The 13,569-nt window shown below is 55.3% G+C and overlaps 2 protein-coding genes across 5 annotated transcripts; one reads left to right on the forward strand and one right to left on the reverse strand.

The window, feature by feature from the left end:
* The first annotated feature begins 56 nt into the window (after positions 1-56).
* Positions 57-10,438, forward strand: INTS11 (integrator complex subunit 11). Of its 2 annotated transcripts, none has more exons than XM_027975816.2 (17): positions 57-206; positions 1,104-1,201; positions 1,616-1,689; positions 1,979-2,207; positions 6,783-6,881; positions 6,966-7,000; positions 7,256-7,394; positions 7,835-7,899; positions 8,060-8,249; positions 8,420-8,503; positions 8,888-8,977; positions 9,083-9,245; positions 9,338-9,445; positions 9,544-9,605; positions 9,675-9,817; positions 9,900-10,029; positions 10,119-10,438. In XM_027975816.2, the coding sequence occupies exons 1-17, from the start codon at positions 179-181 to the stop codon at positions 10,179-10,181; spliced, it is 1,800 nt and encodes a 599-aa protein (XP_027831617.1). In that variant the 5' UTR covers positions 57-178; the 3' UTR covers positions 10,182-10,438. The 2 variants fall into 2 exon arrangements, with proteins under 2 accessions (XP_027831617.1, XP_027831618.1); XM_027975817.2 differs by having other exon boundaries at positions 7,256-7,364.
* On the reverse strand, positions 10,345-13,247 carry PUSL1 (pseudouridine synthase like 1). 3 transcript variants are annotated; one of them, XM_027975821.2, is made up of 8 exons: positions 13,086-13,247; positions 12,766-12,823; positions 12,486-12,673; positions 12,200-12,349; positions 11,934-12,104; positions 11,253-11,307; positions 11,010-11,172; positions 10,345-10,662 (listed from the first exon to the last, which is right to left on the reverse strand). In XM_027975821.2, exons 1-8 carry the CDS (start codon positions 13,148-13,150, stop codon positions 10,601-10,603), a joined length of 912 nt encoding a protein of 303 aa, XP_027831622.1. In that variant the 5' UTR covers positions 13,151-13,247; the 3' UTR covers positions 10,345-10,600. The 3 variants fall into 3 exon arrangements, with proteins under 3 accessions (XP_027831622.1, XP_027831620.1, XP_027831621.1); XM_027975819.2 differs by having other exon boundaries at positions 10,345-10,685; XM_027975820.2 differs by lacking the exon at positions 11,010-11,172 and having other exon boundaries at positions 10,345-10,685.
* Positions 13,248-13,569: the final 322 nt, after the last annotated feature.

The following is a 13,569-nucleotide window of genomic DNA, read 5'->3' on the forward strand; positions in this document are numbered from 1 at the left end:
AAAGCACGTTGCGCGGGCCAGCGTTTCCGTCCGGCACGCCGGAAGTTGGGGCCGTTGGGAATGCGCCTGCGCCGTGCATAGCCGCGAGTCAGGCGCGCGTGGCCGGGACCGGGTCGCGGGCCCCGGGGTCTCGTGGGACCGGGCTGATCCTGCCCGCTCGCTTGGCTTGCCCAGCAGGATGCCCGAGATCAGGGTCACGCCCCTGGGTGAGTGCTGGGCGGCGCAAGGAGCGCCCGAGGAAGGCTGGTAGGGGGCTCGGAGGTCCGGGGACCCCGGGACGCGTCTTCCTCGCCGCGCGGCCCCCCGCCCAGCACCAGTGCTTAGTGCACCTTCCTCCTGCCTCTGCGTTCGCGCACTCGCTGCCTTCCACCTGTTCCATATGTCTCGAGCCCCGCTTCCCTGCAGCCTCCGTTTACCCGTGGGCCGTTCACCCCACGTCAGTCAGACTTTCTTTTGCTTGACCGGCGCAGCGTTAAAAACAAAAACCAACGTCTCTCCCGCCCCCAGCTTGCCCTTTGCGGAAGATATAAGTGCATAGTTTAAAAACAGTACAGCAGTGCGAAGGAGGTACAGCAGGTCACTCAGAATGGGAACAGCCGGGGTCTCTGTGCACAGGTGCCAGGGGCTTTCCGGAAACCTGCCCCCCTGCCACGGCCATATATCCGCAGCGTCTTCTAGCAGGGTTGTTCCCCGCAGCTCTACATGCTCTCTTCTATGGTGCATTCTCAGAATAGCCCACCCAGCCTCCCGCTGCAGTGGTCTTCCCCTGGCCGTCCAGGGCACAGCACGCATCCCGCCCCGCCATAGGTGTCCTCACACCTCTCCTACCTGTTGACTCCGGTTCCCCTCTGGTTGCTTCAGCTCCATGCTCTCCTCACACCTGGTTCCTCTCCAGGGGCCTCTGCAGGGTTCTTCCAGCCTGTTTCCCACTGTGGCATCTTTCTCACCACTCACTTTTGCCAGCCTTTTTCCCCTATGACATCTTTCTCACCGCGCACCCTTGAACAGTCCTGTCTTTTTACTGCTTCTTTTACCCCAAATCCTCACTGGGCAGTGGGAGAGAGGGGGGCATGGCTGTCCCTCCGACTGGTCCTCCCATACAGGGGCTGGCCAGGATGTGGGCCGAAGCTGCATTTTGGTGTCCATTGCGGGCAAGAACGTCATGCTGGACTGCGGGATGCACATGGGCTTCAGCGACGATGTGAGTCTCAAGGGTGGGCGGCCTGGCATCCAGCCTGCACCTCGGCGTCATCACCGAGGGACCTGGGCCTCGGAGTCGCAGGCTTTGACTATGGAGGAGGAACGGGGGCAAGTGGGCACTGGTAGGAGGGCAGCCCCCACCGTCACCCAACAAGTGGAGCACTTGGGTCAGACTGTACTGGAGCCAGGGCACGGCTGTGGGGTCTCAGCTCTCAGGTACTGGCTCAGCAGCCTGACTTCTGCCCTACATGCTCAGGGGTTCTGAGCAGTCGGTGGCCTCAGTGGGCCTGCAGGGTGTGGGTGTCAGGCTCAACTGCATCCTGACCCAGGGGCCATCCCCACAGCCCTGGCTGCCCCACAGTCACCTGAGCCCTGGGCAGGCGGCATCCTGACACTTTTGCTTCTCCCCCCACAGAGGCGCTTCCCCGACTTTTCCTACATCACCCGCAGTGGCCGACTGACCGACTTTCTGGACTGTGTGATCATCAGGTGGGCGCCTTCCCCACCCACAGACCCAGCCACCCACCCAAGTGGCATACTGGTTCTTGTTGCCCTGAGCCCCTTCCTGTTCCTTCCTGGAATGTGAAGCTGACCCCATAGTAACTGCCTGCTGGTGGCATCGCTAGACACTTGGGCCTGAGTCCCTTTTGCCCTCTCCCTCTCCCATGTTCAGGGCCATGTCTGACACATAGCAGGCCCTCAGTGAGCAGAGGAATGGGGGTAGGGTTGCTGGGTGGAGGGTTGGGGGGCATCCAGCTGACTGGTGCTGCGCCTGCAGCCACTTCCACCTGGACCACTGCGGGGCACTCCCCTACTTCAGTGAGATGGTGGGCTACGATGGGCCCATCTACATGACCCAGCCCACCCAGGCCATCTGCCCCATCCTGCTGGAGGACTACCGCAAGATCGCCGTGGACAAGAAGGGCGAGGCCAACTTCTTCACGTCCCAGATGATCAAGGACTGCATGAAGAAAGTGGTGGCTGTCCACCTCCACCAGACGGTGCAGGTCAGCTCCCCACCCCCGCCCCCAACTCACTCTGCTGCCATCCCAGGGACCCTTGGAGGCAGAAGGTGAGCGTGGGGCCCAGCTCAGATCCAGTACTGAGCAGGGCTCCTGCCACTCCCTGGCTCTGCCTGAGTGTGTGGAAGATGCCAAAGAGGGCCAGTGTGCCATCTGAGTACACGGGAGCAGGCCGGGCAGGTCAGAGACCAGAGTGTGGGCTCATTGCAGTGGACTGACTCAGGGTGGAGGGGTAAGACTTGAGGCAGGCGAGTGACATCAAATGTAAAATTTATCACAAGGATCATGGATTTGTCTGTTTCTTCTCAAGAGTCTAGGTTTTGCTTTTTTTCATGAGTCTGACATTTGGGGTCATCTTATTTTTCAGATTGAACCCTTTGTTGAGTTGAATCATTCATTGAGTTGTATCCTCAGTAATGCTTTATCTTCGAGTCTGCCTTTCTGGCGAAAGTTCGCCCCTCCCACACCTTGAATCCTTGCCCTTCTTAGTACTTTTATCCTTTCTGCAGCGTGTTTTATTTTTGTTTTTTGGCTGCACTGTGTAGCATGTGGTATCTTAGTTTCTTGACCAAGGATCAAACCTGCTGCCCTTGCAGTGGAAGTGCAGAGTCTTAACCACTGGACCACTAGGGAAGTCCCTCTGCATCATATTTTAAATGTGACTCTTTTCCACGGCTTGGCTTTAATACAACCTGATGGCCTATCCTATAGGAGAGGTGTGCACTCCATGTGTAATAATTTGGGATTTAGGTGTATCGTTTTCTGTTTACTTCCAGTTTGTCCATCTTGTTCTATTTCCTTTATTGTCTTTTTCCGGACTGAGTTTTTAAAACTCCATTTGTCTTCTTATTTTATAAGTAATTATATGTTCTTTTGTAATTCTTTTTGTGGCAGAGATTACAAAACACATCCATGACAACTCAGCTCTAAGGTACTTGGAACTTTTGCCTCTTTCCTGGACAATGAAAGCATCTCAGAGCATCTTGAATTCACTTACCCCTCTCCTACTCACCAGCTCTTATTTCCACATAGCAGGATTTTAATTCTGTCAGCCTATGAGGCCCCAAGGCCCTCACCATTTGCTAGGTACCATCTCCATTATCCTAGCTGTGTCCCTGCTCCTTCCCATGGTCTTCACTTTGTATTTGCAATGAAGAGCATCAGTATGGATCTGCTGGTGACAAATGCTCTCAACTTTATTTATCTGCAGATGGCTTTATTTCGCCTTGATCATTAAAGACTTTCTCCCCCCAAAAAAAAAAAAATTAAAAAAATAAAGACTTTCTCCCTTAGGTTCAGAATTCTAGGGCAGCAGGTACTACCAGGACTCATGTCTTCCACCTGCTATTTGTAGGAGAATCCTCTTGGGCGGCTTGTGGGATTCTGTCCTTTCCTGCAGACTGGCAGGTGGCTGTGCTGGCTCCACCTGTTCCCTTCCTGCTCAGGTGTGAGGCCCTGGAGCTGCCCCCAGCTTCCTCCAGGCTGACTGGAGATCTTTCTCCTCCAGACCCTCCACTGTCCTCATGTCTGTATTTCATTCTAGTTAGCCTTTTTAATTTATTTTAGTTCATTAATTCTCTTCTTGGTTGTATATAATGTGCTGTTAAATTCATCTGTTGAATTTTCTTTTTAAACTTGAAATATAATTGACTTACAATATTATATGTTGCAGGTATGCAGTATAGTGACTCACAGTTTGTAAAGGCTATACTTCATGTATCAGTCAGTTCAGTTCAGTTGCACAGTTGTGTCCAACTCTCTGCGACCCCATGGACTGCAGCATGCCAGGCTTCCCTGTCCATCACCAACTCCCAGAGCTTGCTCAGAGTCATGTCCATTGAGTCGGTGATGCCATCCAACCATCTCATCCTCTGTCATCCCCTTCTCCTGCTGCCTTCAATCTTTCCCAGCATCAGGGTCTTTTCTAATGAGGCAGTTCTTCCCATCAGCTGGCCAAAGTATTGGAGTTTCAGCTTCAGCATCAGTCCTTCCAGTGAATTTTCAGGACTGATTTTCTTTAGGAGATCAGTAAAGGCTACACTTCATGTATAGTTGTTGTAAAACGTTGGCGCTCTTCTCTGTGCTGTACAACATATCCTTGTAACTTACTTTATGCATAAGAGCCTGTACCTCTTAATCCCCCATGCTTCTCACCTTTTTTCTCTTCCCTCTCCCTACTAGTAGTTTGTTCTCTATGTCTGTGAGTCTTGTTTTTGTTACATTCACTAGTTGTTATCACATATTAAGTGATATAATACAGTATTTGTCTTTCCATCTGACTTATTTCACTTAGCATAATGCCTTTCAAGTCCATCCATGTTGCTATAAATGGCAAAGTTTCATTTTTAAAATGAGTAGTAGTCCTGTGTGTCTGTGTATACCACATCTTTATCCATTCATCTGTCGAGGGGCATTTAGGCTGATTCCATATCCTGGCTATTGTAAATAGTAAACAGTAAACATTTGGGTGCATGTTATCTTTTCAAATTATTGTTTTCTCTGGATGTATGTCCAGGAGTAGGATTGCTGGATCATATGGAAACTCTAATTCTGGCTTTTTGAAGAACCTCCATACCATTCTCCATAGTGGCTGCGCCAGTTTACATTCCCACCAACAGTATAGGAGGGTTCTGTTTTCTCCACACTCTCTGTAGCATTTATTATTTGTAGACTTTTTTGTAAAGTGGTACCTTATTGTAGTCTTGATTTGGAATTCTGTAATTAGCAGTGATAAGTATCTTTTCACGAGCATGTTGGCCAGCTGTATGTCTTTGGAGAAATGTCTGTTTAGATCTGCCCATTTTTGGGTTTTGGAGGTTTTTTTTTTTTTTAATTTTAAAGATAATTTTTGTTTTTGACTGCACTGGTCTCTGTTGCTGTGCGTAGCCTTTTTGCTAGTTGTGGTGAGCAGGGACTACTCTCTAGTTGCGGTGTGTTGGCTTCTTACTTCAGTGGCTTCTCTTGTTGCGAAGCACGGGCTCTAAGGCACAAGAGCTTCAGTAGTTGTGGCACATGGGCTCAGGAGTTGTAGTGCATGGGCTTAGTTGCCCTGCAACGTGGGAATCTTCTTGGACCAGGGATTAAACTCCCTGCAATAGCAGGCAGATTCTTAACCACTGGATAACCAGAGAAGTCCCGAGTTGTTTTTCTGATAATTGAGCTGTATGAGCTGTTTGTGTATTTTGGAGATTAATACCTTGTCAGTTGCATCATAAGCAAATATTTTGTCCCATTCTGTAGGTTGTCTTTTTGTTTTGTTTATGGTTTCCTTTGCTATGCAAAAGCTCCTAAGTTTAATTTAGGTCCCATTTGTTTACTTTTGTTATTTCCATTACTCTAGGAGACGGATCCAAAAAGATACTGCTGCTATTTACGTTGGAGAGTATCCTGTCTGTGTTTTCTTCTGAGGGTTTTATGGTGTCTACACTTTAACATTTAGGCCTTTAATCTGTTTTGAGTTTATTTTTGTGTGTGGTGTTAATGTTTTAGTTTCATTCTTTTACATGTATCTGTCCAGTGTTTACAGCACCATTTATTAAAGAGACTCTCTTTTCTCCATTGTATGGTCTTGCCTCCTTTGTTGTAGATTAATTAACCATTAGTGTGTGGGTTTATTTCTAGACTTTCTGTCCTGCTCCATTGACCTATATTTCTGTTTTTGTGCCAGTATCAGATTGCTTTGATTACTGTAGCTTTGTAGTAGTCTGAAGTCAGGGAGCGTGGTAACTCCAGTTCTGTTTTTCTCCATTTTTCTCTCCATTTAGCATGTAGTTTTGATGACTGTAGTTTTTCAGTATAGTCTAAAACTGGGGAGTGTGATTCCTTCAGCTATGTTCTCCGTCAAGATTCTTTTGGCTTTTTAGGGTCTTTGGTGTTTCCACACAAATTTTAAAATCATTTGTTCTTGTTCTGTGAAAAGTGGTTATGTTGATGTGCTGTGTGCTCAGCTGCTCAGTCATATCTGACTCTGTGTGATCCTATGGACTGTAGCCCACCAGGCTCCTGTGTCCATGGGATTCTCCAGGCAAGAATACTGGAGTGAGTTGCCATTTCCTCCTCCCAGGGATCTTCCCAACCCAGGGGTCAAACCTGCGTCTCTTGCATTGGCAGGCAGATTTTTTACCACTGAGCCACCTGGAAAGCCCCAGTATTTTGATAGGGATTGCATTGACTATGTAGGTTGCCTTGGGTAGTATGGCTCTACTGAAATCTTAGTTTGGATTATAGTTTCTCATTTTAAGATTTCCACTGTATTTAATAGTTTCTAGTTTTTTGCTAATATTTTTAATTCTTTCTTTCTCTGAATGTGTTAAAAACAATCCTTTTAAAGCCTGTGCTTGAAAACCCCAGGTGCCCTGAGTCTGCTTCTATAGACTGTTGTTTCTCCTATTTCCTTTCCTATTGTCCCATTTCCTGTGTCCAGTTGCTTCTGACCAGAACTGGATGTTGCATATGGAAAAAACCAGCATAGTGAAAGGCTTGAATGATGTCCCAGACTCCACCTCCCTGCCCTCTGACCAGTGCAGCCCACAGACCTGAAATCAGCCTTCTTCTCTGCAGGTGGATGATGAGCTGGAAATCAAGGCTTACTATGCGGGCCATGTGCTGGGGGCAGCCATGTTCCAGATTAAAGTGGGCTCAGAGTCTGTGGTGTACACGGTCAGTGGAAACTTGGGGCACAGGAAGGGCTGCCTGGTTGAGGAGAGGGAGGAGTCTCCTCCTCATCACCACATTCTTTGCCAGGGGGACTACAACATGACCCCAGACCGGCATTTGGGGTAAGTAGGCCTGGGCATTTGTTTCATTCATGGAGGTCCCTGCAAGGGTATAGTGACCCTCGGGGGTGTGTCGGGTACCTGAGTGGTCTGTATCACTGTCCCCTGGGTGTCCTCCTATCTCCCTTCAAGCGTTGCGGCCTGGGCCTGTGCAAAGAAGGCAGGCTGCCCACCAGAGGGTACAGGAGGGCCGTGGCCGTGTGCAGCCTGACTACCGTGTGGACTGTCTCCCCCTGGCCACACCCACCTGTGTTCTAGAGCTGCCTGGATTGATAAGTGCCGCCCCAACCTACTCATCACAGAGTCTACCTACGCCACCACCATCCGTGACTCCAAGCGCTGCCGGGAGCGAGACTTCCTGAAGAAGGTCCATGAGACTGTGGAACGTGGTGGGAAGGTAGCTGGCAAGGGCGCAGGGCCCCCAGGTGGGACTTGTCACATGTTCCCCAGCCATGCTGCACAGGTTTTTTGGCTTTCCAGCATGTGGTCAGGGCAGGGATGTTGTGTGTTCTGGGCACAGAGGGAGGAAGGTTTGCTCAGCTCTGGGAAGACCCTTCAGCCAGGGCTTATTCACCCCTCATACCTCACACCCCAATGAAGGGCTGGCCAGAGTGTCTGCTGACCATTGGTCAGTTTTGCTGGGACAGAACAGGAGCTACACACAATTGTCACAGGGCCTCCAGCCCCCAGAGCTGCCAGCAGGGCTGATCTTCTGAGAAGGTGGCCACAGGGAGTAACTGCGTGCCCCTGTGTGGATGTTTGGGCTTGACACAGTTGGAGGGGGACAGCATGGCCAGGGGTTCCTGCCCAAGCTGGCCTCACAGCCCCACCCCACAGGTGCTGATCCCTGTGTTTGCGCTGGGCCGTGCTCAGGAGCTCTGCATCCTGCTGGAGACCTTCTGGTAGGTGCAGCCCAGAATGGTTGCTTTAAGCCCTGTGCTGCTAGCTGTGGGTGGAGGAACGCCCTTCCTGGCACTGGACTTGACCCAGGCTGAGGGCACATGGGGGCCACTGGCTGGCCCTGCTCCACAGTCTCCCCACCATGCCCTGTCCTGGCTGCAGGGAGCGCATGGACCTGAAAGCCCCCATCTACTTCTCCACGGGCCTGACAGAGAAGGCCAATCACTACTACAAACTCTTCATCCCCTGGACCAACCAGAAGATACGGAAGACCTTCGTGCAGAGGAACATGTTTGAGTTCAAGCACATCAAGGCCTTTGACCGGGCATTTGCTGACAGCCCAGGACCCATGGTGTGGCCTGGTGCAGCTGTGGGGGTCAGGGGGTGGGCAGGGAGTTCCACCAGGCTCAGGCTTGCTTGCAGGGTACGGCGTGCCTCTGTTCTGGGAAGATGGGAGGGCAGAAGGCTCTGAGGGCAGAGGGAGCATCTTCTGCCCTGACTGTCCCCACACTTGCCCCGAAGGTCGTGTTTGCTACCCCGGGGATGCTGCATGCTGGCCAGTCACTACAGATCTTCCGAAAGTGGGCAGGGAACGAGAAGAACATGGTGAGGGGTCTGGGCCCCAGGGCTGGCTCCTTGGGGGCAGGGGCTGCCCTGGCTAGGGGCTTGCTGCCATTAGGAGGAACAGGCTGGGCATGCTGGTGCCTGAGGTCTGACCCAGGCTGACTCTCACTGTGTCTTGGACCATCTGCACCAGGCAGGAAAGCCCCTGGCTTCCTGAGCGCCGTCATGGGGGTCAGGCCTGAGTGGACTTGTGCTGAGACCACTGAGCCTGCTTTTCCAGGGTCTGCAGTGGGCCTTGAAGGGAAGGGCCCTCCATCAAAGGTTCAGGTTCAGGTGGGCAGAAGGGTGGGTGGGGGGAATGTCCCAGGAGGAAGCCCCGAGGCAGGAGGTGCAGGGGAGCCACTCATCCATCCCTCCCTCCCACAGGTCATCATGCCTGGCTACTGCGTGCAGGGCACTGTGGGTCACAAGATCCTTAGTGGGCAGCGCAAGCTGGAGATGGAGGGGCGGCAGGTGGTGAGTCCTCACCTCTCTCTACCAGCCCTGTGGATCCCACTTGGGTGGGTGGAGGCCCTCGGAACCACCACCTGTGCTGATGACCCACATACTGCGATGTTACAGCTGGAGGTCAAGATGCAGGTGGAGTACATGTCCTTCAGTGCCCACGCGGATGCCAAGGGCATCATGCAGCTGGTAGGCCAGGCGGAGCCAGAGAATGTGCTGCTGGTGCACGGCGAGGCCAAGAAGATGGAGTTTCTGAAGCAGAAGATTGAGCAGGAATTCCGTAGGCAGTCCAGGCAAGGGTAGGGGAGTAGGGGGTCTGGTGCAGGTGGGGCCCTCCAGCCTGGACTGAGGCGCTCTCCATCTCCTGGCCAGGGGTCAACTGCTACATGCCGGCCAATGGCGAGACGGTGACGCTGCCCACGAGCCCCAGCATCCCTGTGGGCATTTCACTGGGGCTGCTGAAGCGGGAGATGGCACAGGGTGAGCGGCAAGGCCAGCTGCGGTGGGGTTTGGGGGGCAGGGTGGCTGCTGGGCAGGTGACCCTAATTACTGTGCTGACCAGTGCCCCATCCCCACAGGGCTGCTCCCTGATGCCAAGAAGCCTCGGCTCTTGCACGGCACCCTGATCATGAAGGATAGTGTGAGTGCTGCAATCACCATGGGGCTGGGGGGCTGTCTCTGCCAGCTCTGACCCACTCTTTCCCCATAGAACTTCCGGCTCGTGTCCTCAGAGCAGGCCCTCAAGGAGTTGGGCCTGGCCGAGCACCAGCTGCGCTTCACCTGCCGTGTACACCTGCACGACACGCGCAAGGAGCAGGAGATGGCCATGCGTGTGTACAGCCACCTGAAGAGGTAGGCGCCCTGGCCGCCCTTCCCCATGGGTGCAGGGCGCACGTAGGGGCGCCAGGCTGGGCCTCACTGGGACTCCCTGCAGTGTCCTCAAGGATCACTGCGTGCAGCACCTTCCTGACGGCTCCGTGACCGTGGAGTCCATCTTAGTCCAGGCCGCTGCCCACTCCGAGGACCCAGGCACCAAGGTGCTACTGGTCTCCTGGACCTACCAGGTGAGGGCAGGACTGGTTGGGTCTCCCTATCACCTGGGGCAGGCGGGTCAGGGGGACAGAAAAACAGCCCTTCTTGCCTGTGGCTGCAGGACGAGGAGCTAGGAAGCTACCTTACATCTCTGCTCAAGAAGGGCCTGCCCCAGGCCAGCTGAAGCCCCGTGGACAGTAGAGGGACCTGGCTTTTGCTCCAGGACCGTCTGTGCCCCCGTCTTCCCCGTGTCCTTGGGTGTAGCTCCTACCGCTCATCTGTGTAGAGAACACAGGGCCACGTACCTGCTCAAGTGGCTGCTTTTGGCCAAAGAAACGGATCTGGGAGGCTTTTCACCTTTTATTTCTACTCCTGGCCTCCCAGGAGATGGGTGGGGGTTCTTGGGGTGTTGATCTCCAATAAAAACCACCACAGGCTGTCTGGGCTTCTCCCTTTCTGATGCTTCCGCCTGTCTCCTGCACCACTCCTCGGTGGCAGCCCACCTGGGCAAGCGCCCAGGGAGGTGGGGACTTGTGGCAGGTACAGGCTTGCTGTGGTCGTTGCATGGTGTAGGGCAGGGTCAAGCAGCGGAGCAGCAGAGGATTACCTGTGACTTCTATACTGGGTCTCTGAGGGCATGCGAGGAAGCTGCATGGAGGTAGGACCTATGGACAGACCCCAGGTCATCCTGGGGGCAAGAAGGTTTCTGCAGGGGCCAGGCGAGAGCCTTCCATGGAACTGCAGAGCCCCTGCCTTTGCCCCAGAGTTCAAGTCCCTCCACCCAGTGCTGCCGTCTGGATCCTCTCAGCTTCCCCGCCCCCTGCCCCAACCCAGGGCCAGGTCAGGACGGGGCTTGACTGAGGGGCTGTGGCACCCACTCCAGGCTACCTGCCTTTGGACTTTCCTGGGGTATGGCACTGCCACTAAGCACCCTTCTCCTGGTGAAGGCTCAGCCTTGGGCAGGGTCAGCCAGTCAGGGTAGCAGGGACCTCCTCAGGTCACTTTCTCTTACCAAGGCCTTCGTAGAGCACTGACTTCAGGAACAAGCCATGGGCAGGGGCCACACGGCTCTGGTGTTTCCCCAGGGGGTCCTGGCTCTCCAGAATGGCTTTCACCTGAGCAGGCATCAAAGCCCCCAGCCCCACGGCTACAAGTACAGCAGTCATTCTCCGCACCTGTGACCCAAAGCAAACACTGCTGCAGCTGCTCAAGCCCCAGGCCCCACCCCCAGGGAAGACCCCCGGACGGAGCCCACCTGTTTGTACAGGAAGGACTGGCTCTCAAACTCCAGGCTCCAGAACTGCAACCGCCTGGGAACATGGATGCCTCACAGTGTGACCTATGGCTTCCCACCCTGGGGTCCAAATGCCGTCCCCCCCACGCCCCCTTTACTATAACTGAGCCCAGTGAAAGGGAGACTAAAGCCAGATGACTAGTGCTTGTGAGGTGACTGCAGAGCTGTTGGGGCTGAGGTCCTGATGTGAGTTCAGAGGCAACTGGAAGGCAGCCCTGGGCTCTTCAGCAGGAGCTGGAGGCTGGGCCTAACTGGGAAGGCTCTGGAATCCAGTAGCTGCTGGATGGTTGGAGGCCCTAGGACAGTGGGGATGGGGTGAGGTGGAGGGCAGTAGAAACAACCCTTGTCAGCCTAGACCTGAACCACTGGCCTGGTGTTTCTCCGAAAGGAGAACCTTGTCCTTGACCACCAGGATTCGTCCACAAGTTGGTGAGCTCTGGGCAGGGCAGGCAGTGTGCTCTGCCTTCTGGACCGAGGCTCATGGGTCCAGAAGGCCCACACCATGGCTGACAGGCACCCTCTTCTCCCCAGAAGCTGGATGGGTGGGTACCCAGGGAGCCCCAAGTGCAGCACTAGGGAAGGTGCTGAAGCTAAATCTAGCCTTTGCAGCCTCCAGACCAGAGTGCGGGCTACTCTTCTCACCTGCTTTCCTCGGGGAGGACAAAGGGGCTGGCGGGGTCGGGGGACACAGAGGCCCGGCGCAAAGTGCGCACCGGGCTGGAGGCTGGGCTGCCAGCCGACTGGAAGGCACTGAAGTCATGTGTCCCCAGGAGGTGCTGGGCAGCTTCCTGCATGGCAGCCACATCCAAGCAGCTGCAGGGAGCCAAATGAGTGGTCAGGAGTGAATGGCTGGCCAGGCAGGCCTGGCAAGCCCCTGCTCACTCAAACCACTCACTCAAACCACTCACTCTGCTTGAAGCGCCCAGCACCGGTTTCGTTCAAATACAGGCACCCTGTCAGGCCTAGGGCAGCCGGTAGCTAGGCGGTACAGGTAGGTCCTGGATATGGCTGCATGGCGGGCATGGAAGTGGCTGGGTACACGGAAGGCCTGTAGCACCCTGTGGGAGCAAGACCAGGAATGACCCCCTGCCGCAGCGGTGTGACACCTTGGCATCTCCCCCATCACCCCCAAGGAGTTCTGTCCTCACCTCCTGCCTCTGCCATAGTGTACGATCCCAGGAGAGCAGTGTTTACCTGATCGCAGGGTGCTTCAGGTGGGTGTTGAGGGCTTCCGTCAGGACCTCAGGGGAGAAGGGTGGCAGATCTGAGCGGCGCTGGATGTCCAGGTGCGCCGCGTTACTTAGGGCGTGGACCCCAGCATCCGTGCGGCTGGAAACGGTGAACTTTACCGGCACCACCGAGTTCAGCCGCTCTGCGGCCTCCTAGGGGTGTGTAAGATACAGATGGGCCGGGCTCCCATCTGCCTCTCCCCGGGGTCGCCCTCCTCCCTTCTGGGCACGGGCCTGGATCTCACCTCCAGGTAGTTCTGGACTCCGACGGCGCGCTGGACGCCCCGGACGGCCGCGACCCCGCTGCGGGCAGGGAAGGTGAAAGTTAGAGCGCGGAGGCTGCTTCGCCCGGGGCCCCGCCCGCTCCACCCACTGTGATCAGAGGCGGCCGTTCCAGCCCTGGCGGCCGGGGCCCGAGGCCGGAGGTGAGGACCCTAAACTCAGCCTCCGCCATCCCCTCGGGCGCCTGTCCTCTGCTGCTTTCCGGCTCGAGCTTGGGTGCTCCCCGCGGGGCCGGGCTCCACGAGGGGGTCGCGGACACGGGTAGGAGGCTCAGAGGACGTACTTAAAGTCCGTTCCCAAATACTGGAAGTACACGAGGTAGCGCGCCCGCACCGAGCCCGCGCCCATAGCCAGACTGGACGAGGTGGAGCCGCAAGAGCTGAGCGGGACAGGCGGAGAGCCAGGTAGATTGGGACCGCACGTGGGGTTACGCGCGCGCGCACCCAGTCTGTCTACGCCCCCTGGCCGCTCTGGCGCTTGCGCCTGAGCTCTCGCCCCGCCCAGGCAGCCTAGCAAGGCTGCCCGGGGCGGGGGAGCAGAGGCGGGACTAGACTTAGGGAGCGGATGCAAAGTGCCCACCCAGGGGAAACGCCGCCGCAGCTTCACGCAGACCCGCGAGCTCCCGCACCCACCCCACTAGCACCCGCCCAGTCCTCCCGCCGCGGTCCGGATGAGCGCATGTTGCCAATCCCCCAGGTTGCCTAAGGCCGAATCGCTGGAGCGCACGCGGCCCAGCAACTCCTGAGACTGCTACTGGCCCCATCCAC

This window comes from Ovis aries, chromosome 12 (assembly GCF_016772045.2).
Source record: "Ovis aries strain OAR_USU_Benz2616 breed Rambouillet chromosome 12, ARS-UI_Ramb_v3.0, whole genome shotgun sequence".
Lineage (NCBI taxonomy): Eukaryota > Metazoa > Chordata > Mammalia > Artiodactyla > Bovidae > Ovis > Ovis aries.

Excerpts from the sequence above, each read along its gene's own strand:
- INTS11 (XM_027975816.2), top strand. The coding sequence starts at position 179 with ATGCCCGAGATCAGGGTCACGCCCCTGG. Across the intron at positions 2,208-6,782 it reads ACCTCCACCAGACGGTGCAG|GTGGATGATGAGCTGGAAAT; the intron begins GTCAGCTCCCCA and ends TCTTCTCTGCAG. Across the intron at positions 7,395-7,834 it reads CTGTGGAACGTGGTGGGAAG|GTGCTGATCCCTGTGTTTGC; the intron begins GTAGCTGGCAAG and ends CCCACCCCACAG.
- PUSL1 (XM_027975821.2), bottom strand. The coding sequence starts at position 13,150 with ATGGGCGCGGGCTCGGTGCGGGCGCGCTACCTCGTGTACTTCCAGTAT. Across the intron at positions 11,308-11,933 it reads GTCCTCCCCGAGGAAAGCAG|GCGGTTGCAGTTCTGGAGCC; the intron begins GTGAGAAGAGTA and ends CCATGTTCCCAG. Across the intron at positions 11,173-11,252 it reads AGTCCTTCCTGTACAAACAG|GTGCGGAGAATGACTGCTGT; the intron begins GTGGGCTCCGTC and ends TTTGGGTCACAG.